Source organism: Salarias fasciatus, chromosome 1 (assembly GCF_902148845.1).
Source record: "Salarias fasciatus chromosome 1, fSalaFa1.1, whole genome shotgun sequence".
NCBI lineage: Eukaryota > Metazoa > Chordata > Actinopteri > Blenniiformes > Blenniidae > Salarias > Salarias fasciatus.
In genome coordinates this window covers 14,343,086-14,368,782 of record NC_043745.1, presented here as the reverse complement: position 1 = coordinate 14,368,782, position 25,697 = coordinate 14,343,086, and the positions used below count along the sequence as shown (strand labels likewise).

Here is a 25,697-nt window from a genome sequence, read left to right as displayed (position 1 = left end):
TATAATCCCCTGCTGTTCAATTGTTAAAACAACTGTTGTGATAACAACTACAACTCAATGCTTTAATCAATATGTTGGATAAAAAAAAAATCCCATTGTGGCATAACTATAACACCAGCTGGGAAGTTAAGCGAATAAAAAAACAGGTTCCTTTTTTTAGAACGTGAATGTATGGGCCTAATTTACTGGTAATCCCCAAATTATTACCGAGAAATTAAACTCATCCCCTCAAATGTCAGCACTGTAATTACACTTGAAGCAAATTAAGGGAATCACTGAAGTTAATAAATTATCTGAGAAAAATTCATGTCTATGCACAGTTTAGTGAACTGATAAGTGAAAACTAAACTTTGATTTATTGGTGATGCAAAATCACATTCATCAAATGTACCAACACCCTGCTTACTATAAAGATATGTATCATTAAAGTATGCTCGCTTAGTTGTCAAGGTTTTCTAGAAGATTAACCGATCATGAAAACAGTTTACTTCAGAAAAATCAATCCCACGGATCCTCTCGCGACAAAGAATGTCAAAAGAGCAACTTCAGTCCAATTAACAGTTGCCAAATAATTCAGTCTTGCTTAAAGTGGTGGAACAAATATCCAGTTGATGCAACAACTAGAAACATCATCCATAGATCACCTGCTCTGAGCAATTCAGTCGATATGCTGCTTAATCAACACAAAGGGTGGAAGGAAAGAACACCCAGCACACCCGTAACAAAACTGGACAGTACATCTAATATACACGAGGAATACAGAGGAAAGCTGCACTGGACTTTCAGCTTCATGATAACAATAATAGTTAATTAAAAACAGACACAACTGTTATACGTACATTATAGTTAGTTGCATCATAACAACTGAAACAATTTGTTTAAGTTTTAAATCCCATGCAGTTTGAGAAACTTTGATCTGATTGTTTCCATAGTAACGACAAGAAAAGTTTTGATAACATCTTGATTAGAGTTACACAGGAAAAACACTTAGATCTGGGAAAGCATCTAACTTCTGTCTGTAATACCTTCAACATGCACGTTACTTGATTTATCTATGTTCCTCACTTTAATGAAATTTGCATTTAGACATAGAAGCATCCTTTCCCAGGCTTTGTCGTGAATTTTTCGATGAAAAGAGCATGCAAACATGCAGATTTTCAAGCTATCCCAATATTCATTTTGTCTTTATATGTTGTCCAAACTGCTGCGAGTTTGAGGAGACATTAACCCGAACCCTTATCATGCCATCTGTTGGTCATGGCAACAAACTGGCTGTCTGTGTTTTTTCTAGTGAGTTGAGGGACCAAAGTTCCTGAATGAGCCTATCAGAGGACACACACACACACACACACACACACACACACACACACACACACACACACACACACACGCTCAGCTGCAGCAGCAGAAAGCATTTGAATCATTTCAGAAACACCAAATGTCACACAGCAAGTTTCACAAGAGGTGTTGATGATTGACCCCTGCAACTTCCAGCCATTACACAGCGGGACACCCTCAAGCAAACATACAACCTGTACCACTGCCAGCCTGCTTGACAGGATGCCAGCTCCCTGAGTGTGTAAGCGGTGTGCACATGTGTAAATTGAAGTGAATGTGTACCAAGTTTCGTGTATCTCCTTGTTTGCTCAAGCGTGTGCCTTGATGCCCGCGATTACAGTTCTGGATCACTGTGTGCATCTATGTCCACTGGTGTGTGTGTGTGTGTGTGTGTGTGTGTGTGTGTGTGTGTGTGTGTGTGTGTGTGTGTGTGTGTGTGTCTTCATGGAGAGGGTGCCAACATGTGAGCGCTGGATAACAGCTGATAAGTGAGAGTGAGCATTAGCAGACGTTAATGCGCCGAGGGGCTGCGTGTGTTCAGAGAGGACACTTTGCCCCACGCTGTGATGGAACAATGGTGACTAGCCAGGCTTCCACCTCCGCTCTGTCAAAGCATAATCATATTAGTCTTTTCCCAGGACTCCGTCAGTGTCCCGAGGCCGTATGAAATTCCACGGCGGATCCCTTCAACCCCATGCAGATCGCATTCTCAGATGTTCCAAGGCTGACCCGAGTTTGTGATGACACATTGGGCCAATTTTCATTGTTACAACTCCAAACTAAAGGTGACATACCAAACCACAGGGTCAAAAATATGCCCAATTGTTTCCTAGCAACTGCTCTATGCGGGGAGAGTTTCAGACAGCTCCTCGGGCTCTATCTAAAGTTTTAACCCTTTAATGTGCTGAATTAAAAAGTCTCCATTGAGCTTCACTTTTCTCTTCCATTTTCTCTTTGTGGTTCTCTCCTGCCCTTGACTTTACCCCGACTCTTTCGCTGCCTTTGTCCGTCTATTTATCTATGCCCCACTCTTTGGCCCCACAGCTATCAGATTGCACCCCCCCCCCCCCCCCCCCTTCCCTTTTTGCAAGTAGATAATTCCACCCCGTGACCCCTTTGCTACCCAGCTTTCAGGCTGAGTAACACTGTGAAAACTCATCAAGCATGCCCTCAGCCTCGACACATATTTATAATAGCTGCAGGAAAAAATATGTGCTATTCCATCGGTTTTGACATGTCTGCAGGAATGCCCTTCAACATTGACAAAATGAAGCCATTTAAAGTAATTCTGTAAAGCCTTTTACTATGTAAAAGGGTTCAATGGGGACGATCCCTTAGAATGTTAGATGTTTTTGAATTAACATTTCTTGACTTGAAAGGCTATTCTCCCCATTCTCTATCATTTTCTGAAGTGGCACGGGTTACAAAGAGTTTTGTGAAAATATATATCAATTTGCATTAAAATAAGAACTTACTAAAACATTATGTAACTCTCATGTGAGGCAGAAGAAACACTGAAAAAAAAAACACATCTAAAATCTTGAAGTAAACAGTTGCACATGTCAATGAAAGCCGTGTTCATGGTTGGAGCATCAGCTGTTTGATTCAAATGCTTTGCAAAAGCTCACAGGAATTAGAAATATTGACATTCACCTTAGCAGCCTCATAATAAGAAAGGTTAATTGGACTAATTAACATCGAAAGCTGCTTTTTTAAACCACCCTCATCATCATTTATCCATGAATGTAACTCTGTACGCCGCCTCTGTCATTTTGCCTGAGGAGAAACTGCAGAGTTTGTCGCTACGATTCTTTTCTTGAAAACTGCATTTACAGAAGAAGGAGCGGATCTCTCTCACTGTCTCTGCGATACACGTGCATGCTGTTTGTTGAGGCCACACGCATCATATATTGCGACAGGGAAAATGGAGCAGGTGGCTTTCGTAATGTGTTTTCACAGATGTGATCCCTGCTACATTTGCTCTTCAGTCTCATTCCTGCTAGAAACACAGTAGGAAATGAGGACGTCCGCTCAATGTCAATGTTGAGGCAGTTTGGCTCCTCCGGCCTCCTTCACACCGGCCACATCTATCTCATAGCTCTTTACCGCTGATTTAATTCACAAACCACACACACCCATGCATTCACCGGTACACACACTCAAACTGAAGGTCATTCTTAATGATCTCAAGAAGCCTTTCCTTTCACAATCACCGCAAACTCTCTTCAGCTTCTTCTGCCTTCTCACCATTCATCCAGCCTCCCCCCTCCCTCCCCTTTATTCCTTATCGTCCCTCAAACAAGAGATCCTCATAAATAGGCATGTGACAGCTGACAAAAGAAGAGGAATCCACTGTGGATACTGTCTCATTTTACACAAAGCTAATGACTAAATAAAGACTCCCACTTAGGAGTGAGCGAAAGAGGCCTCCTCACAGGGCCGATTACAGAGCTGCTGCCTTTCCTCTCATCCCTCATAACCCCTCTTCCTGTTCACTTTCATTCATTTCCACTCAGTCTTCCTTTCTTTCTCAGAGCCAAAATGTTATTTAAGAGCTGACCTGCTCCCGGGACCCTTGTTAGGGGCAACAGTATCTTAGTTCATCACCATCTACTTAGGGAATTATGTGTGTGTGAATTGTACCTAAAAGAATGCTATAAATGGAAAAATAAATCAAAACAAGACTCTATATTGACAGTAGTGCTGCACATGTTGACCAAACCAATGTATCAGACATGAAAATCATAATTACAAAATCACAACTTTGGGCATCAATTTGGCATTTGAGCATTTCTCCTTCAGTGCTGTACTGAAGGTATATCCAGCTAGGTATATCATGCTACCTATTCTTCAAGTGATAACAGCAGGAAAAAGTCTGTGTCTTCAAATGTGTTCCACACCAGAGGAAAAACAAATCCTAAACATGCAGCCAGTGCCTGTTAAAACCCATCTTCAGCATAAACAACACAAGGTCCTGATCCTGAAAGTGATGGTGTGGTCTCAATGGAGCCCCGATCTTAACATAATCCTGTTTGTTTGGGTTTTGTTAGAGAGAAAGGAGACTTTCAGATTACCACATCCACAGAAGATCTGTCCATGCTTTGCTCTCCAAAATGCATTAAAACGACCTCCATTTACATCACTTCAAAAACTGTATGGAGGTGTGCTGAGAATAACTGATGCTGCATTGATGTTTCTCCTGATAGTTCACTTTGAAAGGTAAATATAAACCAATAACATGTCAGTTTTGAAAGCTGTTTTTCAACATCACTCCACCAATCCATCCATTCACACACCGGCCTAAATCCTACTGACGGCATTACGTATTGCAATACTGTACAGAATGGATGTGTGTGATGAATTCAAACAGAAAACTTTGCAGTTGGTTTATTTTGGCTCCAATAGTGTGTTCTGTAAAGTTTGGGAGATAATAATAATAATAATAATAATAATAATAATAATAATAATAATAATAATAATAATAATAATAATAATAATTTTGAGTTTTTTTCCCCAATGTAAAAAAACTAACTGTTGTTTTTTAGGGATGACATGTCACTCAGTTTGATTTCTCTTGGGTTGGACATGTGAAATTCTAATAATAGTCTTTATTTAAAACTAAGGACTACAAATATTTGCTTTACGTTTTCACAAATTTTTGCTTTTTTAAATAAAAAGCACCGTTTGAAAACAAACCTGACCACATGAAATCTCTTCAGTCTGGTATACCACTCATAGTCCAGGGCAGTTTTATCGAATTTACTGAAATTCTTTTCAAAAGTTGAACTTTTAAATAATCAATTGTGATATTTAATTTACTGGTTATCAGCTTTAGCTGATGACATGTATAGTTCTGTTTAACTATATATTTTTACAGTTGCACTATTATTATGAGTCTATATGAAATACAACTCACTTACAACATCTTACAGATTTAATCACTCCACTCATATTGGGCCCGCAGGCTTGCAAAAAGCTTTAAATCTGACCACTTACTTGCTTGGAGCACGTTTACAGTCCGGCTGGTGAGCGCTCCGAGGGCGCTGGCGGTCACGCAGCTGTATCCCCCCTCCGCGCCTCGGGGAGCCTGGCCATCTTTAACGGAGGGCAGCAGAAGGAGGGATCCGTTGGTCAAATACTGCACGTGGTCAACCCCCTCGAGAGGCAGCGGCTGTCCATCCTTCAGCCAGGTGACATTGAATGGCGTGTCGGTGGCCCCCAAGTTGCAGTCCAGCAAGAGGGGCGAACCTGGCTCCAACACTACATGGCTGGGCCCGGCACCGCAGCTCAGCTCCACTGAAACAGGCTTTTCTGTGTCAAACAGACAGAAACACAGCATGTAGTCTACCTGGAAGTCTGTGTTGATCAGGGTTTAGGTTTATTTAAAAACAACATGTCTGTTTTAGCTGTCACAACATGCAGGGAAACCTCTTGTCACTCATGAAAAATTGCACTGTTCAGCCTCATTGTTACAATGCCGCATGAAGACCATTTGAAAAAGCTGCTGTTTCGGTCCACTTTCAGTGCCAATTTGTCATTTTATAGCATGACTTCAATATAGTCAATAGAGTTGGCAGCGCAGATGGATAGGGGTGGTGCGAGGGGAGGCCAAACTAAGACGAGGAGGTGGAGCTCTGAAAATGAACAGGGAGCAACGGCATGGAGCGATTTGTATGTCAGCAGCAGGACATTAAAGTCAGTGAAAGAGGGGAAATCCTGGAGCGAGAGCTTGATGAGGTCGTGTGAAGTGACGATGTGAGCTGAAAAACTGCAGGCGATGTAATTGTTTATTGATGGGGAATTTTATTTCAGCGTTTAGGCTTGGGAACTTTTCAAACTCAGATGTATTGGATTGTAATGGAAGGTAAATATAATAAACGTGTTCTTATCTAAACCACAGTTGAATTTAGTTAAACCTGAAACCAAAAAAGATATGTTAACCAAAGCAACATTTAATACCAATTAATGATATAGAAAAAGGAGTTTGGAGTTGGAACAAATACAATAAGACATTAAGTTTTAGAGAGACTGAAGATTTTAATTAGGAGTCATTGACAGGACACATAATGACATGTAGAAAGTAAGGGCCGGTGTCTTCCTGCACTGCTTGCAGTCGACCACAAAAGGTATCATAAGCATGATCTATTGTTAATGCTCGTAATAGCAGGTATTCATACATTATGCATTAACATCTGTTTTGTAATATGTATGAGATGAGAGAAAATTAATTTCCTTCTACATGGACAGTAAATTTTCACCACCCTCTACTGTAGATCAGAGCAAACTACTTGAAAAGTGCTGTAAAACAGAACGTAATGATCGTCTGAAGCATTTATATGTCTCCATTTAAGTGAGGGGCTGCAGATCAGAGAAGCAGGGTCAGGAGCTTCTGTATAATGAGTGTGTTGCCAGCTTTGTCCTTAACAAAGTCTGTACACAGCGTTTACCTCAGTTATGCCTGGGCTGTGATATAACACAGTAATTGCTACATTGGTGATGTGGATTTTTGTGCATGCACACCTTCTACCATTGACGAAAAATAAAACAAATATCACCACTGCCACACTCTAGTGTACCCAGTTCATCTTTGTCAGGGAATTGTTACTATTTTCAGAAGCTATTTGACATTTTCTTGGTATAATAAATAACTCGGATTGACTTTTCTGTCTACAGCACCTTCACATTCGTAAATAGCAAATTGGCACCTTTAAGCTTTGAGTGAGGAGCCTGATGTGGCGTTAAAATCATTTTTCATATTTAACATTGATTCACTTGGCAGAAACAATTTCACACAACTACTGCAGGGCTCAGTTGAAGTACCATGTAAGTGTGAGAAGATGTATTTTTTTTGTTTTGTTTTTGTTTGAAGAGAGAGCTAATACTGTTTGACCTCTGCTATTGGCAACCCTGACAGCTGATTTATGTGTGGCGCTTCGAGGCCATTACTGCTCAACACATTTATAGCGGCTGAGAAAAGTGCAGCTCGGCAGCAGTCACTCCTTCTGACAGGTAAAAATTACACGTGTTCACCTCAAAGTTATTCAATATAGAAACCATTGTTTGAAATTATTTATGCAAAACATTTGAACAAATTCAATAGGGGTGCACAAATACCACTTTTCTTTAAAACTAGCCCTCGCACTAACCTTTAGTTACTTACCGATACGGGCTACTAAATATTATAAAGCCTAATTCACACTCCATATGAAAACAGTGTGTGAAGGCTATGTGTAATCGCGAAAAACTTCTGAAAAGCCCTGCATTGATGCTACACACACCTCCAACAGCCTCTGTGTCAACGCCACAAGCTCCAAAAGCCTTACAGCCTGCAGTATGTACAGGACATTGTGTGGCCTCGCTATCTACATGCTGAACCGTGCATGCTGTAGACTGCAGAGCGAGGCAGCATGCTCGCTGTTAATGGGTGTATCAGTCATATTACAATCATGTTTTGCAGGTCCCTCTCTCATTGGCAGAACAAAGTTTACAGTGTGCTTTATGTTTGTCATCTCATTAACATTAAAGACTACAAAGTGTGGCCATTGCTCATGCTCTCTTGCGTAATAATGAAAACGAGTATCAGATACTTTGCATGGTATCGGACCTGATGCCCAAAATCAGTGCATCCTTACAAATTCACAATACTGCTGGTTCTTTTCAATAAATCTTAATCATTAATCATTTAACTTTTATATGGTACCATATCCATAGCCAACATCCATTTGTGGTCTGAGCAGCAGAGCTGAATTTGTGGGTTGCACCCTTGAAGAATGTCCTCAATCTTGTTTGCCAGCGCCAAACAGCTTTTCTTTGCTGCTGCTATTGTTTCTTGTTTTGAGCTTCTGGTACCACTGGGTGAAGGATTGCTGTCAGCATGCCACATTTGAGTGATGTTGATAAGGTTGATAGGGTAACGGCAGCTCAGTGAAACTAAGTTGTGGAATTCTCTGGCGTGTGTCCTCGTACCATCTCCAAACTAAAAGTCAAGTTTTATATGATGGGGGATGTCAAAGACAAGCCACAAAGTGGGGGAGCCATGAGGAGGGCACTCCAAAAACACTATTTCTTCATCCTGTAGTCGGTCGTCTGTCCCTCTATGTGACTGGCGATCTGTCCAGGGCGTACCCTGCCCTTGCCCATAGTTAGCTGGGACTGGCTCTCTTAGCCCCGCTACACTGACCAGGATAAGTGACACAGAAGATGGATGGATGGACTATAAGGCTTACAACTCTCTGCCCAGACCATCTGAAACAGGCCACATTCAGCCAATCTCTGCTATCATAGATCTGCTAGGAGGCTTACCATGACTGCCCTTTACATCCAGGCCTGTTTGCACTGAGTGAATGTTATCTTCAGCAGTGAGACCAGATTCTGCGTGCGGCACGTGGACAGTAGGTTCAAAGTGCTGCCTCAACAGAGTAACATCTCTTGCTGAAGTCAGTGTGATGTGCAGCATCACCAAAATAAGTTCATCAATACTGCAGGCAATCTCAGTACAGTCAGACATCAACATCCACTGCCCAACCCATATCAACTGTGCAGTGTCAGTACTCCATGTTTTCTTCCTGTTTGCTATATGTTTATTTTTGCATCTGTCACAGTCCAGAGTTTTGGGAATGAAAAGGATGAAATGGCCCCGCAGCAACTTAAACCTCCACCCATCAAACGCTTGTGGGATCAACTTGGATGTGTTGACAAACCAGCAATGCAACCCGATTGGATGACTTGCAACAAATGGTGAATGAAGAACATATTTCTATGCATGTCGCCCGTATTCTCAGACCTGCTGCTCTTCAAACGCATGCAGGTTTCTTCCCAAGTTATCATCATGACAAAGAAGAACTTTCCAGCTTCCAAAAGTTGGCTTTCCAACTATGAAGTACTTGATGCTAAGTTTTCAATAATAAGCTCAAAGTCGCCTGCATATGAACAGCAAAAAAAATAAATCATTACCAACAATCAAATTATTCCATCAAAATGAAGCTTTTGGAATAAAGTTTGAGAACAAAAAGCAACAGGACTATGTCAGCTTCCAAGCTACTGGCTCTGTTCATTTTCTACATTTATTGTGACCAAAACTGTGATCCTTTGAAAAAAAAATCCATCTGTGTCTTGATCTGTGTACAACCTACATATCTTCTCTCAAGCTGGCAGACACAGCTCACCTAAGTTTGAACAGAAAATCTATCTTTGCACTTTCCAGCTTACAGTTAACACAATTAAATCATCTGTCCATGAGCCAGTAATTCCGCAGCTGTAAAAGGTTAAAGTTGTGTCTTTACTGCTTTCCAGCAAAGCCAGGAAAGGTTAATGGTTCTTCCCATCTTTCATCTGAAGTGCTGCCAACATCAGTTCAGTCCCTGCGTTGATTTCTGCAACATCTTCCTCTTGATCATAATTAAAACAATAGAATCACACTTAATAAATGATCAATAGCAGGAAAACATGAAAATGAATGCAAAAAGGAAAAATAAAAAAATATCCAAAATGTCAAATTTAAAACTTCATATAATTTCTTTTACAATGTATCCATAGCACTGTAGCAATATGTAGCCAGTGTAGCCTTAACTGTATTATATCTGTCTGTCTGTCTGTCTATTGCTTCCTACACAATGCATCATGTGACTGTATAACTAATGATTTGAAATAATGTTTAATGAATCAAGTCTGTTACTGAGACCTCCTTCTATAAGAATATCGCTTCAAAGGTCATTGATTACCCTCTTCATAAATGAATCCATCATGATGGGATCTGATCACCATTCTTGTAGTTCACATTTGTCTTCAACTCTGCCCTCATGTCAAATAAAGACATTAAAACAATCAAGTCAAGTTTTTCATGGTTTGAATATAATAAATTAAGTGTGCGTCACTTCAAAGGTCTTTTACATGAAGTCATTTCAGGATTTCATGCATACCTGCACATGTAATGTAATTCAAGAGTCCCCTCTATAGGTCATTTGATGGGTTGTAACTCAGGTTTGCAATTCTGCTTAAAAACAGTATTTTTTTTCTTATATACACACACTCACACGCAGAAGCAAGCCTCTTTCAGCTTCTTTTTCTCTGTCATTGGATTAATTAAGTTAATGGGAGGTGGAATTTTTTTCCTTGATTAAATGAGGCTTGACCCCCCACCATCACATCCTGATGAAGAGTCTGGATAATGCTGAGAAAGGCTGCTGCGCAGCGCTCTGGTTCTCTCACACATCTGCCATGGAGACAGCATAAATATGCATGCACAACACATGCAACCAGAACTCGCACAAAGCCTGACGCACACAAGTGCTGCATGTAAAGAAAATCAAAACAAGCATGCAGCCACGTTGAAACAGACACGCTTGTGCATGTGCGCGTCAACACACACACTCACAGATCAGCTCCACGCTCCTCGCTTCCCTTCTCCCATTTCAACTAATTAGGTCTCATTAAGTCATTAAAATGTTAGCAGCTATTTCCTAACTGCTGGCAATGGTTTCACTTGGTGAGAGGTAGGGATGAATCTGAGTTAGATATGGAAACCATTAGGCCCAAAACCTGGAGTTGAGTTGTGGAGTAAGAAACATGAAACAGAAAACTACAAAGATCCAGAGCAGCGTTTAATATGAGCTAAACACATATTTCAAGAGGGGAGCAATACATCTGGGAATAAAACACTCAGCATGCACACACATTTGAACCAGAACCTTGATATTCCCTCAGTTTGTGGCTCTTGTGAGGCTCTTACACACAGTCAAACACACACAAACACACTCAGACACACAAACATCAACATATACACATATACACATATACACATATACACACATATACAAACACATACAAGAACATGAACATGAATATAAACATTTATAGTTGCAAGCGCCTGCATACACAATCACTCATACACTACACATGCAAACTCATACAAACACATATTGAAACATAAATATGGATCAACACACATGCATAAGCGCGCGCGCGCGCACACACACACACACACACACACACACACACACACACACACACACACACACACACACACACACAGTAACTGTCAGTGCCTCATGAGGACACAATGCGGTAAAGAGGGGGATCTGTAAAGTGGCCATTTTGCCATTTTACTGTACAAGTGGGAGCTGCTGGAAAGGACAGGGTGCACTCTGGGATATCGTAGCGGCTGTGCGGTCTCGCTGAGCTGTAGTGAATGGATTGTGATGGCACTGAGCCAAGAGGTTCATAGCTTACTCTAAGTAGAGGGAGGACAGTGGTTTACAAAAAGGAGAGTGGATGAAACGGAGACCAGGCATCAACCAGGAAACAATAAAACAGCGAGGACAGCAATAAAGAGGCAAACATGTCACCCATAAATGATGCAGTGCCTCTTTTGACACTTTTGACACCTTATGTGGATTTCTAATAGTCTCCTAAATGCACCAATAACTTTAATTTGGATAATGGAAGGATTCTCTGGTGGGATGAACTCAAAGCCAGACGTTTAATGTACCTCTCGACAACTACTAAAGGTGGATAAAAAGAGAAATGGATAGACTAACAGCTGAGCTGTAGTGCTATTCACAGGCAGAAAAGAGAGGCTGATAGTAAAACAGACGCTGACAAAAGAAGCAGACTTTATCTGCTGCTCAGTGAGAGAGAAACACAGGGGACGGGGGGGAAATGGAGATGTTAGGAGGGCACTGCTCTTGATACTGTCAACGCTTATGCCACTAGTCCATCTCTGTTAATGGATCACCTATTCACAAAACGTTTGGGGGAACAGAAGGAGAAAGAGGAGGAGAGTGACCCGGCACAGCGAATATTTCACCCAGCCCGGCTCACTGTCAACAGAGACTGGTCGCCCAATGACCCCGAGGCCACAGCTCAGGTTTCCAAAGTGAAGCTACACAATACCCAGAGCCTTTCAGTAACTTATAGATACCAACAAAGAGAGCGGATTAAAACGCTCTAAAAAGCAGTGCTTTGTGGTCAATTAAAAATACTGACGCTTCCCAGCGATGCACTGTGTCACTGTAGTGTTGTGAAGAAAGAAAATGTGTCCTCTCTTTGGAGATGCAATTCATAAATAAAAAATACTTCACAAAAAGCAATCGCTTTGCCATCACATATCAAAGCAAGACTGCCTCTTGTTTGAGTCCATATTTGGGGGCATGCTGTGTAGAGTTTGCATGTTCTCTCTGTGCAGAAATGGATTCTCTCCAAATATTCTGGTTTCCTCCAACACTACAAAAATGATGTGTTTAAAGGTTTAAAGGTAACTAAAATACAAGAAGGTGTGACGTGTCTCCATGTATTTCTCCTCTTGTGGACTTGTGACTCTTGTAGTCTCTTTTCACCCAAATTCAGTTGGTATCTACTTCAGCAATTCTCGAGAATAATAATAATAATAATAAATACCTTTTAATAATAATAATAATACCTTTAATTTGTAATGCACTTTACATTTGAATATCTCAAAGTGCAACAATAAAAAAAAAAAAAAAAAAAAAAAGACAAAACAATAGATGTTTAAGAACTATCAATAGATCAAAAACAACACAGCAAAGATTAGAATGGAAACAGGAAAGTCTTTAGCCCTTTCTTAAAAGAGTCCAAGGTTTGTGGGGCTCTGAGATGTACGGGAAGATTGTTCCATAGGAAGAGTATAATATCTCAAACCAACCAAAAAAGAATCCAGAAGAAAAATCCAAATGTGCAGTAGTTCATGATGAAAGCCCAAAAACTCTTTGTGCATCCCCAACTGCTATTCATAAACACTGGCACGACCGGAATACTGATATTCACAAGTGCCAATGGGCGAAAGCAGGTCACAAGCTTAAACAGGTGGAAGACGTGTTGTCAGAAAAGAAAAGATGATAAGACGAAACAATGAGGGATGTCCAGGATTTCCACATGAAACAGAAGACTGGACCAGTGCCGATAAGATTAGGGCAGCCTTGAGACGCCACTGAAAGGAAGCGGCGAAATGTGATTAAAGTGGCTTTTGTGAAGACGGACCACTAAAGCACACAAAAGCAGTGATAACCAGATTCCCTTGTACATCTGTTAAATTGACACAGCAGCAGTAGATAATTGCTATGATTTGTTCCTGTGTGTGTGCGCGCGCGTGTGTGTGTGTGTGTGTGTGTGTGTGTGTGTGTGTGTGTGTGTGTGTGTGTGTGTGTGTGTGTGTGTGAGTGTGTGTGTGAGCACATTACAATCCTCCCCAAAAAAATCTCACTGGTGACTTTTTTTTCCCCTCCTTGTTACATAAATAGAAACAGGATAAAGTGAAATATAATAAAACACCTTCACCACTAACACGTGCCTGTGGCCAAAAACTACCCAGCATGAGAGTAAATCAATATTTTGAAGCCACAGTTGTGATCATCTGAGAGGAGAAGCAGCAGACGGGGCCTCTCGGGTTTCGGTGTATAAGTGGAAATGTCTGTGCAATAACAAGACATAGCAAACCTCACACACTAACGGATCTCACTTCAGTCTAAATATCTAGAATTCCATCTTGTATGGCCTTATCTCCAGTATTGCTTTGTGTATTGGGGTCTTTTAGTGAAAGCGTAAAGCCCTGCCTGAAACAAAATCCATTAACCTTGTTTTGCGAGCCTTGGACGGCAAATTATAAGACTGTTGACTACTTACACAACACTACAATACAGAGGCCACATCATTTCACTGAACTCAGAGTGAGGCCGCAAGTCACTCAACAATGTGAACAGCTGCTGCGTCGAGAGCGAACTCTTCCAGCTGTGTTTCCTCCCACGACTATACACCACAGTTCTTCTCACACCCAGTTATTGGCACAAACACACTGTCACTTTCACGGTCCGAGAGCCAATGTAATAAATCAAAGATATGAGGGAACGTTATACATATATGTCTCAGCGTTAAGTATTATTATGCTGGCGGTTTCACTTTCAACTGCACCACATGCACAATTTTTTGTAATCAAATACAAATAAAAACTAAAAATGATTAAAATTGTTGGTTTTAGCATTTTTTGCTTAAAAAGAACTAGAAAAAAAAGTTTTATCTTACACTTGTTCTCATATATCGCTCTCAAATTAAGCCATCAAGTCAGCCTGTTTCTTTAGTCACGTTGTACTTTGCTCCAGTAAAGTTCTGCTGTGGAACATGAAATCTCAAGTAATTTAGAGGGTAATAAATAATGCATGTGACATTTATAAGTTAATTTCAAAGAGATCATACAGCGACCCTCTTCTCACAGGCAGTGTGGTTTGAAAAAAAAATATATACAAAAAAAAAAAAATGAGTGTGTGTGTTGCGGTGAGACAAACAGGAAAGCCTGATGGAAAACAAGGGATTGAGAATGGGAGCGAGGGAGGGGGCGTGAGGTGGGCGTATCGGTGGAGTCCCTCATGCCTCCTGCTCTATGTACAGTGCTCATTCATCCCATTCTGGCCTCGTCCAATCACAGAGGCGCTCTCCTTCATGCGGGGCCTCCCAGCAGCATGGGGCCTCCACATGGCCATGTCAAGTGCCAGACTTACTTGTATGAGTCAACAGAGCCCGCAGTAAAACCAACACGGGGGCAACACAGGAGATTCAACGCCGACCTCAGCTCGTCCCCTCGACACTACAGCCAAGTGAAATGACGACACTGATCTCTGAGGTGTAACTCGTTACTGGAAAATTAACTTTGCATACATAAAAATAGGAGATCACAGCTTGAAAACACTTTTCTTTTTTGTTTCTCTTTAACTTGATGCTCCTTTTTGGTTAAAGCGCATGTACATAATAACAATCAGGGTTGAGCATCTCACAAATGTCAAGATGATGAATGAGACTGTTGGGTGACACTTTCTGGTACATGCACTGCGGAAAGACAGAACGCAGCAAGCAAGCTTTGTACATCATGTTCACGTGCGCCTCCTAGTAAATACATTTTTTATGACAGAAGTGGGAGATGTGCCGTGATCTTTGAATAATATACGGCGTTTGGATGAGAACGAAAGGGCAGGCGAGCTCTGTATGAATGCACAAACTACGGTTCAAGAGATTCACAAATGTGTGCGCTCATTGATGCAGGAACGTGAGTGCGGGCCAACTTTGAATTCGTGGAAGCACACCTGTCGGCGCCGCAGCGTATATTCATCAGTATACCTCAACAGATCAGCCTCCTACACGGCCGCCTTCGGCATACCTCCTCCGCTTTCATGTGACCGAGCAGACAGCAGAGAGGAATGGGAGGAATGTGGATGCAGGTTGGTTGACCAAGTGAGAGCAGACAGGCCACTGAATCTCTCCCCACACACACACACACACACACACACACACACACGCATACACACACACAGACATATAGTAGTCACACCATGGCATCCATTTGTAGGCGGACTGCACGAGCAGCGGCACAACGCTGCTCTTCTTAATAAACTGAGCAGCACCTCCAGTGCAGCTCAGGAAAGGGTCAAATCCCATATCTATTACACTGCATGGCAAAAAACCTGTGACCTGATAAGCACACAGGATGAAATAACAATCCATTTCAGTTGCATCATGGTAATAGTCGTACCTTATTGATCCATCTGGGATCAAAGTATTAACTGATAGCAGCATTACTGAAGGATTGGAGCATTTTCATTTGAAAATAAAGGATAGAAGGATGAAGGATTTCATTGTAATTTGGTGGAAAAATGTGATGAATGGAAGAACTTCTGGTCTGTTACAGTACATTCTGACTCAACTCAAGTACAAAGAAAATATGTTCTCGTTTCAGACAGAGATAAAATGATGGAGACATGACAAAAATCAAATATAGAAAACATCAAAATTCCAACTGAGCAGCACCAAAATCACAGTAAATAGTTCTTTTGAGATACGCTTTATTATATCAACAAAAACAACACTGTTGGCCTCCAGAGTGGAATGACTCTCAATCCACATTGTCCCGGAATAGCTGAGAGTTATCGTGACAGTAATTCAACTTCATCGGATTTTCTAGACTTCCCATCTCACCAACAGCCTGTTTTTTGTAAACTAAATTAAACCAGGATCATGCCTTAATGACCTCCCTTCCTTTTTTTTTTTTTTTTTTAGGGAGAATAGTTCAAAATACCTTCAGCCTTCAGCAGCTGGACATGAAAACACCCAATAAGCACAACCATCAGCTGAAGCTCAACTGTCCAACAGTAGCAATGAGAGGTTTTTGTCGGAAGGGTGTTTAAATTCTCATTAGCTCACAAGGTCTTATTTTCAGATATTTTTAAGAGGTCATGCTGAGAAAAAGCACATAGAAAATAAATTGAGCACAACACTTTGAGCAACTCAAGAGAGCAAATCATTTTAATTCATCGCAGACAAAATCAAGCTCAAGGCTTCCTCTCCTTTCATGCAAACACTTGTGCGCTTAAGATTGCTTCCCTGGCAGCATGAATAGGCTCACACACACACACACACACACACACACACACACACACACACACACACCGAGCAGCATAAAAATCAACATATTCACTGCACAAATATACCCAGCTGAAACCCAGCCCAGGGCATCTTTAAATAATATGCATCCTAATTTAGCCTGGGCTCTCAGGGGAGGGGATCAAGATGCACACACAAATTGCAGCTGACACACCCACGCTCACACACACACGGAGGCAGGCAGGCACACCGGTGTACAGCATGTACCTCAGCATACGTGCACATGCACGTACTTCATTTACCTCTAATGTGTGATTAGCTAGTCTCAACAGGCACTTCAGTCCAGGAAGCTGTTCTTTTAAGTCCGACAAGTTCCCTCTCTATACGTTCGCAGAAATATGGACAGAATGAGATAAGTTTGAGTCCAGGGTTCAAGCAGTCGCCCACAACCACAACATGAGTCATTACAAGTGCCGCATCATTTACAACTAAATTACAAAAGCTTTCTCCACAGAGGCATTCGAGTGATGAGCTGAGAAGGATGAAGTAAAAAAAAAAAAACATTTAGTTTTTTTTTTCCTTTTCACGGTTTAGGCTCTTCAAAGAAAGCCGATGACATGTGTGATATTCACAGAGGCATTTTTTCGGGTGTTGCCAGAGCAGTGACATAAATGAGCAGTAACAGTGAAGCTCTACAGGCAGCATACATCTGTCAACAGAGCCACGGTTAATATTCTGGAGCTGCCGTCTGGTGTAGACACAACAAACCGGAGCTGAACATTCTCTATTAGTGACGACTGCAGAGTTCAGGGCAACACATAACAGACAACTTGGGAGGATAAAGGAGGAGACCACCATTGACTCTCAACAATAGAAAGGATTGAAATAAGGGAAATGTCATTTGGGTTTTGGAGCTTATAACCCATACCAATACTTGATCCGAACTCTCTGTCTAACGCCAGTCTAAAACTGCAGACCGAAGGCAGTGGAGTGGCAGAAACACTGGTGAATGTATGCGGACAAATGCAGCAGAACATCAGACAGAGACAGCGGGCTAAAGGAAAAAGGAAATAAAAACTGAGCTTTGAAGGAAGCTTTAAAGCCTCTTTCAAAATGCTCCTGGCTCCATGTGCCATTCTTCGCACCAGCCTACAGTAACACAAGGTTGTTTGTTTGTTTGCTACCAGCCTGGTATGAAATATTCTATGAAAGATGATAGAAATGCATAGCTGGGGGACGAAAACAGAGGAACAAACCAAGCCAGAGACAGTCTGACATTTTCAGTGATTGGCACACCAACTCAAGGCTAACAAGACAAGAAGGAATACGCTTGAAAATAAGGTAAAAAAACAAACAAACAAACAAAAGAAACAAACTATAATGGCTGCAGATGTTTCTTTCTTCTGTACTGTACACACATGAATTGACTTATTGTTGTTCACAGTTTTATTGTTACTTTCTAGCACCGAAGATGATACAAATCTCTGACTTTGCTTTTTGCTGAAGTTCGTTTATGTATTCAGCTGAATTGCTCAACAATCAAGTCAATTATTTATGAAAACTGGTTTGGTTTTTTCAGCGTTACTTCAGTGGTTTTTGACACCAACTTCAAACAAGGAGGCACCAACAACATAAGAACCATTGAATTTTTGAAGCATTAAATATGACTTGAGAAGAAAGTGTTGTCACAATTCATGCAATGTAATGCAGTAATGTCATCCAACCCTACAGCTCATATCTGTGGTGCGACCTCAGTCGGAGTGACACATTGTGCTGCAAGCTGACTTTTATGCAGAGGAGATAATTAACATGTACATTTAAGCTGCATTTACTGTCTTTATATGACGCAGTGCCAAGCAAGTTACTTTTCCCCTCTGTGCAAATCCACATCGTGATATTTAAGGCAGAGGATGGACTTTATACCGCAGTACCCTGGTACAGTGGGAGGAATGAATGGCTGACTAAATAAAAAAAACACCACCGCCATGCCTGACACTGCACGGGGTCACCTTCACAATTGTATTGTTAGTTAAATTTTCTCGGCTGCTGTATAAAACATTAAGCTGCACACACGTCTGACCTGAGAATATTGAAGTAAAAGTGTTGAACTGTTTTTTTTTTTTTTTTATTGTAGATATGTTTTGTTTTTTTTGTTTTTTTTTACCAGAGCTACATTCAGGCATTAAAATCCCAAATCGCTGAGATATCCACGATCTATTTTAAAAGAACAGATTATTACTTGGACTGATCACACACAGGTAGTCTGCACTGATTTCAAAGCGAGCTAAAAATAAAACACCAACAGTGTGTTGATGCCAAAGGGCTGGCAGCAGCCTTCAAAGGCATGTCAAGAGATTGTGAGTAAATGCTGCTCAATTAAACATGTTCATTTTGGATAACATTAATATATCTGAAAAGAGGAACGGTGTGCTCATATCTGAAAAAAATAACCATGACTTTATTAGTGATTTAACACAGTGTGAGCAGTACAATATGGTAAATGTTTCCTGTGATCTCAATCATTCTCTATAAGGAAACATTAAGCAAACATACAGTTATGATTCTCATCAAGGGAGATGAATAGAGAAGCAGGAAAGCATGAGAACTTCAATCGCTTCATGATCAACTCCAACTTATCAAGTACAGTTATAACAAGTGCCAATGCTTTAGCAAAAGGTCATGACCACTATGCGATAATGCTTTCTGAAGTATATTTATTAATCCTAGGTAACTTACTACAGTTACAGAATTAATGATTCACTGATGATGACTGAAATTTCCATGAGCTTGTTGCTCATTACTTTTCTCATTTGTAAAAAATGTTGGAGAGCTGCTGTCTGTTTCTGTCCCACTCTCTGAGGAGACCGTTAACATTAGCCACCCTCCACATTGTGCAGTTTGCATGAGTCTATCTGTACCAGAGCCGTCTTTATGTTGGCAATTCATCTCAGCTGCTTGACTTCTTGTCATAGACATTCATTCGCTCATCTGCTTCCTGCAAAAAATGGATCTTACGGCAAGACTGATGAAAATTGCATGCCTCTTGAGGGAGCACTTACAAAGTATTGGACCTTGATCGTGACTGTTTAACTCAAACACAGCAAAATTACATGTGCCACATAATATGACTTCCCACCAGATGACGTAATTTTAGATTAACTCAATGATTGAATCTCTATGAGATTGACCCACACGCCACTGAAAGCTCAACTAATGTGTCGCAGCTAAGAGCATACTATTCCAACCTCCTAAACGATAGGGTCAGTCGAAAGCAACACTCCAGTAATACAGCTACGTACTTTTTTCAAAAAATTACTTTGTTTATGTTTAAGTGAACATATGTTTAAATCTATTGCAGTGACTTGTGACTTTATTCAAGCAGTAGTTTTTAGCAACACAATATGAGAATCTTGTTTCTTCATCTGATTTCACTTGAAAACGTGAGCAAAAACTTCAAAACGGAAGGAAATTACTGGGGATCAGTCAAAAATGCTGACACTTAAGTCACTGTGATTTCAAAAACAAATTACAATATATTTCCCTCATAAGTTGGTAAAGACCGAAATTAGAGTTAAAAATGACTGAAATTTAGACACATAGGTATTCCAGATCCTGAGTGTGACATTGCTGCATGTTTTCAAAGCCCCTGTGACTCCAACACACCACAGTTTAATGAATGTGTCATTCTGAACCTGCGCTGAGAGCCTGATAACAAAGCAAGGACACAGCGAAGACATGCAGGACAGGAGTTCCCTCCTCTGATTTACAGTCATCCAATGGCCAGAAACACTGCTTCGGATGAGTGATACACTGGCACCTCACCATCCATCTTCTTTCCCGCTCAGCCATAAGTTCACAGCAGTAATTTGTAGAGCGAAGAAACCCAAACACTCCTGGACCCCACAACTTCCTCACAGAACAACCAAGACCTTCCGTCTCTTCGGTGGATTCTGGGCTTGACCTCGGGGCCTGGTAAACCTCTCCCTGAAGATGAGCTGGCGATACCTTAATCAGATGCCCGAGCCACCTCAACTGGTCTCTCGTTGTGGAGTAATAGTGGCTTGACTTCGAGCATCTCCCATATGGTGAAGCTTTGTGACAAGAGTGAGGTCCAGCACCATACAGAGAAAACTGTCTCGTCTGTGATCTCCTTCTTTTGTTCAAGACCCATGAATCTAGATGAAGGTGCGGATGAAGAATGACCAATGAACAGATAGGTCTCAATTTTCATCCAACAATCTGGTATCGACTGTATTACTGTTCTTATGTTCTGCTCCATAGCTGGTAGACGTGTAACTAAGCAACTGCATATTATTGCATCATGGAAGTGATGAAATATCTACTTGTTGTCTTCAAACTTGTTTAGCCTAGCCCTAAAAGACCAAATAGTTTAATTTAGCTTTTCATATCACATACCAAACCAGTGCTTTAGATGAATGTATAGAAAATATTCATGAAAGCCACCTTGGGACATGTTTTGCTAGCCATATTCATCAGCACCTGGTGTGCGTACATGTCAGCTCTATGTGTTTTTGTGCATGTTCTTGCATGTATTTGCTGGCCTCTTTTTCTGCAGCAACATGAGTTTCCCCACACAGACATGCGGGATAAGCAGTTTCGAGAATGGATGGTACCAGCACAGAGGAGGAAATTAATGCAAAGTACATTTCTCTTTAATCAAAGCATATCACACTGCACTGCTCCCGTGGAAATGCATCAGGCTGCTATTGCACTGCATATCAGCTATTTCACTGTCTGAGTGTTGGACGAGGCAGAAAACGAAGACAAAGCCTGCAATTGCAAAAAGATGAGGAGGAAAGATATTTAATCAGAGGTAACAAGATCTGTTAAATCAGACGTTTAGACTTCTTGCAGGTTTAATGAACTCATATGGCACTCCCACTCAGTGTAGTGCTTAATTATCCTCCTGTTTCCTGTTTACATTCTCATGTGCATTTACAAAAATGTCACAGGTACTCCTCCAATCAGATTAATTTGCTAATCAACTGTTACAGGAATAGTCTATGCTTTTCATTATGTCTATGAATAACTGAAGTATTGTGTGACTACGAACACACAGACGCTCAGGCACTTCTGCTTCATTCATTTACTCATGATGTGTTTAGTGAAGCTGAAAGATTTCCATTTGATCTTTAGAATGGACAAAACAAGTTCTTTGTGCATGAGGCAATGGCCCTTGCCCTCAAATTCGCCCCACCAGCACCCGCCAAACCATCCCTGTCCCAGAATCACCCCCAGCCCCCTCGGCACAGCAGCCTCTGTTCCCACAACATTTATGCATGCTCCACTTTCTGAATTAACTACATGCATGCACGCTTGCACGCACACATGCACACACACACACACGCAGAAACGGAAACATGAGTGTGTTATTTACTTGGCCCCGACTTCAATCCCATGTAATCATTTAGTAATAATATATTATAAGCCCTAATGAGTTCATTTGCTTTCATGACACAGCGTCACTGTCATTAGAGCTCCTTTCACTCATAACAAATACACTCCAAAAAATAAACATTCTGGCAGATTTCAGGATATTATTTGTTCAACGTTATCTTAATTCCTGTATAAATATGATCCTTCATCGCTTGGAATGTTTTTGAGACACTGACTGAATGCCAAAACTGAAAACTTTCAATGATAAACATCTCACACAGAATATAAATCAGCTTCCTCCACACTCATATCAGAGACACGCACCACAGCGTTCAGCATTTACTCACAAGAGATTTCATCATCTGGATTTGATCGCCCCCAGTGTGGCACTCACTCTCCTGTCAGGAGCATCTCAAGGGGAGTAATCCCTTATTCTGTCTCTGCTGGAGTCTGTAGGGCATGGTAATCTAACTCCATATAAATTGTATCCTTTGACCTTCCACGGCTATATCAGATGGAGGTGAAGGAGGTGCACTCCTAGTCTCCTCCCTTTATATGCGTAATTGAGCAATGAATAATGGGACAATTACAGTAGCTCAGAGGGAGGTGACTCTACCTGGAAATGCATATGTTTCTGACAAATTCATTCCGACATGCTTGACTTCTCGCCGCTGCATTACACCCTTGTGTGCAGCACTGCTTTATTCCTCATCTTTGTTGGTAGACAGCTCTGCAGAGCATGGCACACAGGAGTTGCAGCAACAGCAGCAGCATGCCTATCTCGAGACACAAGCACAGGATGAAATTATGCTGGGCACTGAATGAGATCATTTGTTTTAATATTATTATCAAGAAGGGAATTTGTATCTGATTTTGGTCCAGATTGATTGCGCAGAGCTCTGGGATCATCAAACGTCAAGCAGTACACCAAAGACAAGTAGAGATTACAAGCTGGGGAGTTCCCACATGTTATCATCCATACTCTCAGGAGCACAGCCATAGGTACACACAGTTCTTACTGGTCTGGTCCTCATATGAGACTGTTGACATAAGCCTTTTCATTGTTTTTAGTCCAAAAGCAGGTGGCATGTTTATGACCATTAATTACACCAAAGATAGATTGTTGATCAAGAGATGACAAAATAGACAATATCCCCAAAACACTATGTTGCCCCAGTACTGTTACTTTCTATAACCTGTAGCCCACTCCAGATAGATGTTCTCCTTTTATTTTTATTTCATTGATGAGATAGAACACCAAATGGATTTTGAATCAATACTTTTTAGAAAAAGGATGCCATGTACTGTCCTTTGCTTTGTGTCCAGTGTTTTTTTCCCTGGCGGTCCTGAAGAGCACTTGAGCTGTGTACCATTCACTGATATTCTGCACAGGTCTTTTGTCCTGCAGCTAAGCCCTGTGACCAGTCAGTCTCTCACTGACTTGTTATTGGCTGTGTGGGCTGACTTTCCTCTCCACTCTCGGGAGCCACAAGCAGTATTACTGGGAAATAAATCTGCTGCTGCTGCTGTGCGTCTTCCACTCTCAGCTCCAGGATGCTCTCTTCTGCAACTTTCAAACAGATCACGCCACTGAAAATGATGCCCCTTTTTTTTTTTTTTTTTTAGATTGCATCAGTCACACTCTGTTCTCAAAATCCTTTCACTAAACTTTGCCCACCCGGTGACGACGATCAGACGTCCCAGATTCACTGAACTGTGAGAGGGGGGGGGGAGAGAGTTCTTCATGTTTATTAGTCAGACAAAGGCCACTGGGTTGCTGTGGTCCTGACTGAAAGCTGAGCCCACACGTCTTCATTGTGAGCCGCGCTCCCTGGTTTTGATCCCAAACTTCCCCTCCGGCCGGTTCAAAGCCCCGCGGCCGCCCTGTGGCTGCCCTCCCGGCTGCTCCTGTGGGCAAAACGCGTCGCAACTTTGCAGCGACGGAGCGTTTTAGCGGCGCGTCCTGAGAGAGAGTAACAATACACCCGAGCATCAGAAGCACCGGAGAGGCCACATGAGGTGAAGGCGGAACACGGAGGGTTATGCTGCACGGAGCGTGCAAGGTGCAGATTCACCCGGCGGCTCTCCCCTGTCTGCTATCGCAGCCTACTTATGTTCTGAGTAACTGCACTTCAGTGTAATATGAGTGCCCCGCTACCTCACATGCACCCCACCAAAATAAAAAAAAGAAGAAGAAGAAGAAAGAAGAAGAACATGCAGAAGATAAAAGTGAGAGCTTTTTTTTTTTTTTTTTTTTTTTACCTTGCTTGGATGGACCACAAAACAGCGAAAGAAGACAGAACAGCCAAATTGTACTCTCCACCGCCATGTACAGCCTTTGATTTCCACCAGCGGGGAAGCAGCGTGCGTCTGTACAGCCAGATATACCGTTACGGCGACATGCATATGCTGGAATCCGCTATTGTCTCCTCCGGTGCGTAAAAGAGTGAGAGAGAGTAGAGCCTCGGCGGCCGGCAGCCCCTCTCCGTCCGGAACAATGCGCCTGCATTAGTCGGGGGAGAGCCGTGTCTCTCGGCGCTTCAACGCCATGTTGCGAACGAATGTTAAGTGTGTGTTGGCTGTGGGTCCACACACACACACACACACACACAACACGGAGGCATGGACGCACACATGCGCGCACACTTTACGCGCACCCGCCCCGTTCACCAGACACTGGCTGGCTGGCTGGCTGGTCGTCGCTGGAGTCCTGAGAAGCTGTCGGCGATTCTAACGCACGCCTTCTCCCTTCCCTTTTTCTGATTTGCTTCAACTCCACGCTGCTCAGTACTTGGAAGATCCCGTTTGGAGCTGACGAGCCTCAGAAAGCACTTGCAATACCAACATTGCCCAATTAAAAAAAAAATAAATAAATAAATATTGATATGTTTTACCCCAGACGCCCCCTCTACCTGTCTGGGATGATGAATTCGTTAGGAAAACACTTCAGTCTCTGCTACAGCAAAAAGCCAAGTGTGGAGAATGGTCTCGCTAAGTGGATATGTCTGTAATGACTGCTAATGCGTTGCCCAGAATGAACCCATGTTGGAGACTGCTGCTGATGCTGCTGCTGTTTCTGAGCGCGCGCACACACCAGGATACACATGTTGTGCAAACACGCTCCTTTAATCACGCGCCACCTACGCTGATTCATTCTTGTGATTTAATATCTCTGTGTTCTTGTTTGGGTGGGTGAGCAGGCACCTTTGTTAATGGCTACACGAATGCTTTTGTTTGTGTGTGTGTGTGTGTGTGTGTGTGTGTGTGTGTGTGTGTGTGTGTGTGTGTGTGTGTGATAAAGCAGGTCCAAGTGAAAAATGGAGAGGCACATGTGCTCCCTGAGTAAGATCAGGCAAAGGAGGGAGGAGGAGGAGGAGGAGGAGGGAGGTGGGTATGGGCTGGGGTGGGGGGTGGCGTTGGTGGTGTGCATCCCAATCAATCAACTCGCTCGCCTCCTGCTCCGAGTGCTGAGGGACCCACTGACTTTTGCATGCAAACACATAGCAGGAGCCAGCTGGAGCCCAGCCTTCCCACAGCAGACAAAGACTCGCCTCGTGCGGCGCTCGCAGCATCACTGATACCAG

At 42.0% G+C, this 25,697-nt stretch overlaps 1 protein-coding gene across 1 annotated transcript in view; it reads right to left on the bottom strand.

Annotated features, from left to right (window-relative positions):
- Positions 1-24,565, bottom strand: part of igdcc4 (immunoglobulin superfamily, DCC subclass, member 4) — a 47,420-nt gene extending 22,855 nt beyond the window's left edge. The window contains exons 1-2 of the mRNA XM_030096291.1: positions 24,376-24,565; positions 5,335-5,649 (exon numbers count right to left, since the gene is read on the bottom strand). Coding sequence (XP_029952151.1) covers positions 5,335-5,649; positions 24,376-24,442 — 382 coding nt within the window. The 5' untranslated portion in view covers positions 24,443-24,565. The remainder of the gene's footprint in view (positions 1-5,334; positions 5,650-24,375) is intronic.
- Positions 24,566-25,697: the final 1,132 nt, after the last annotated feature.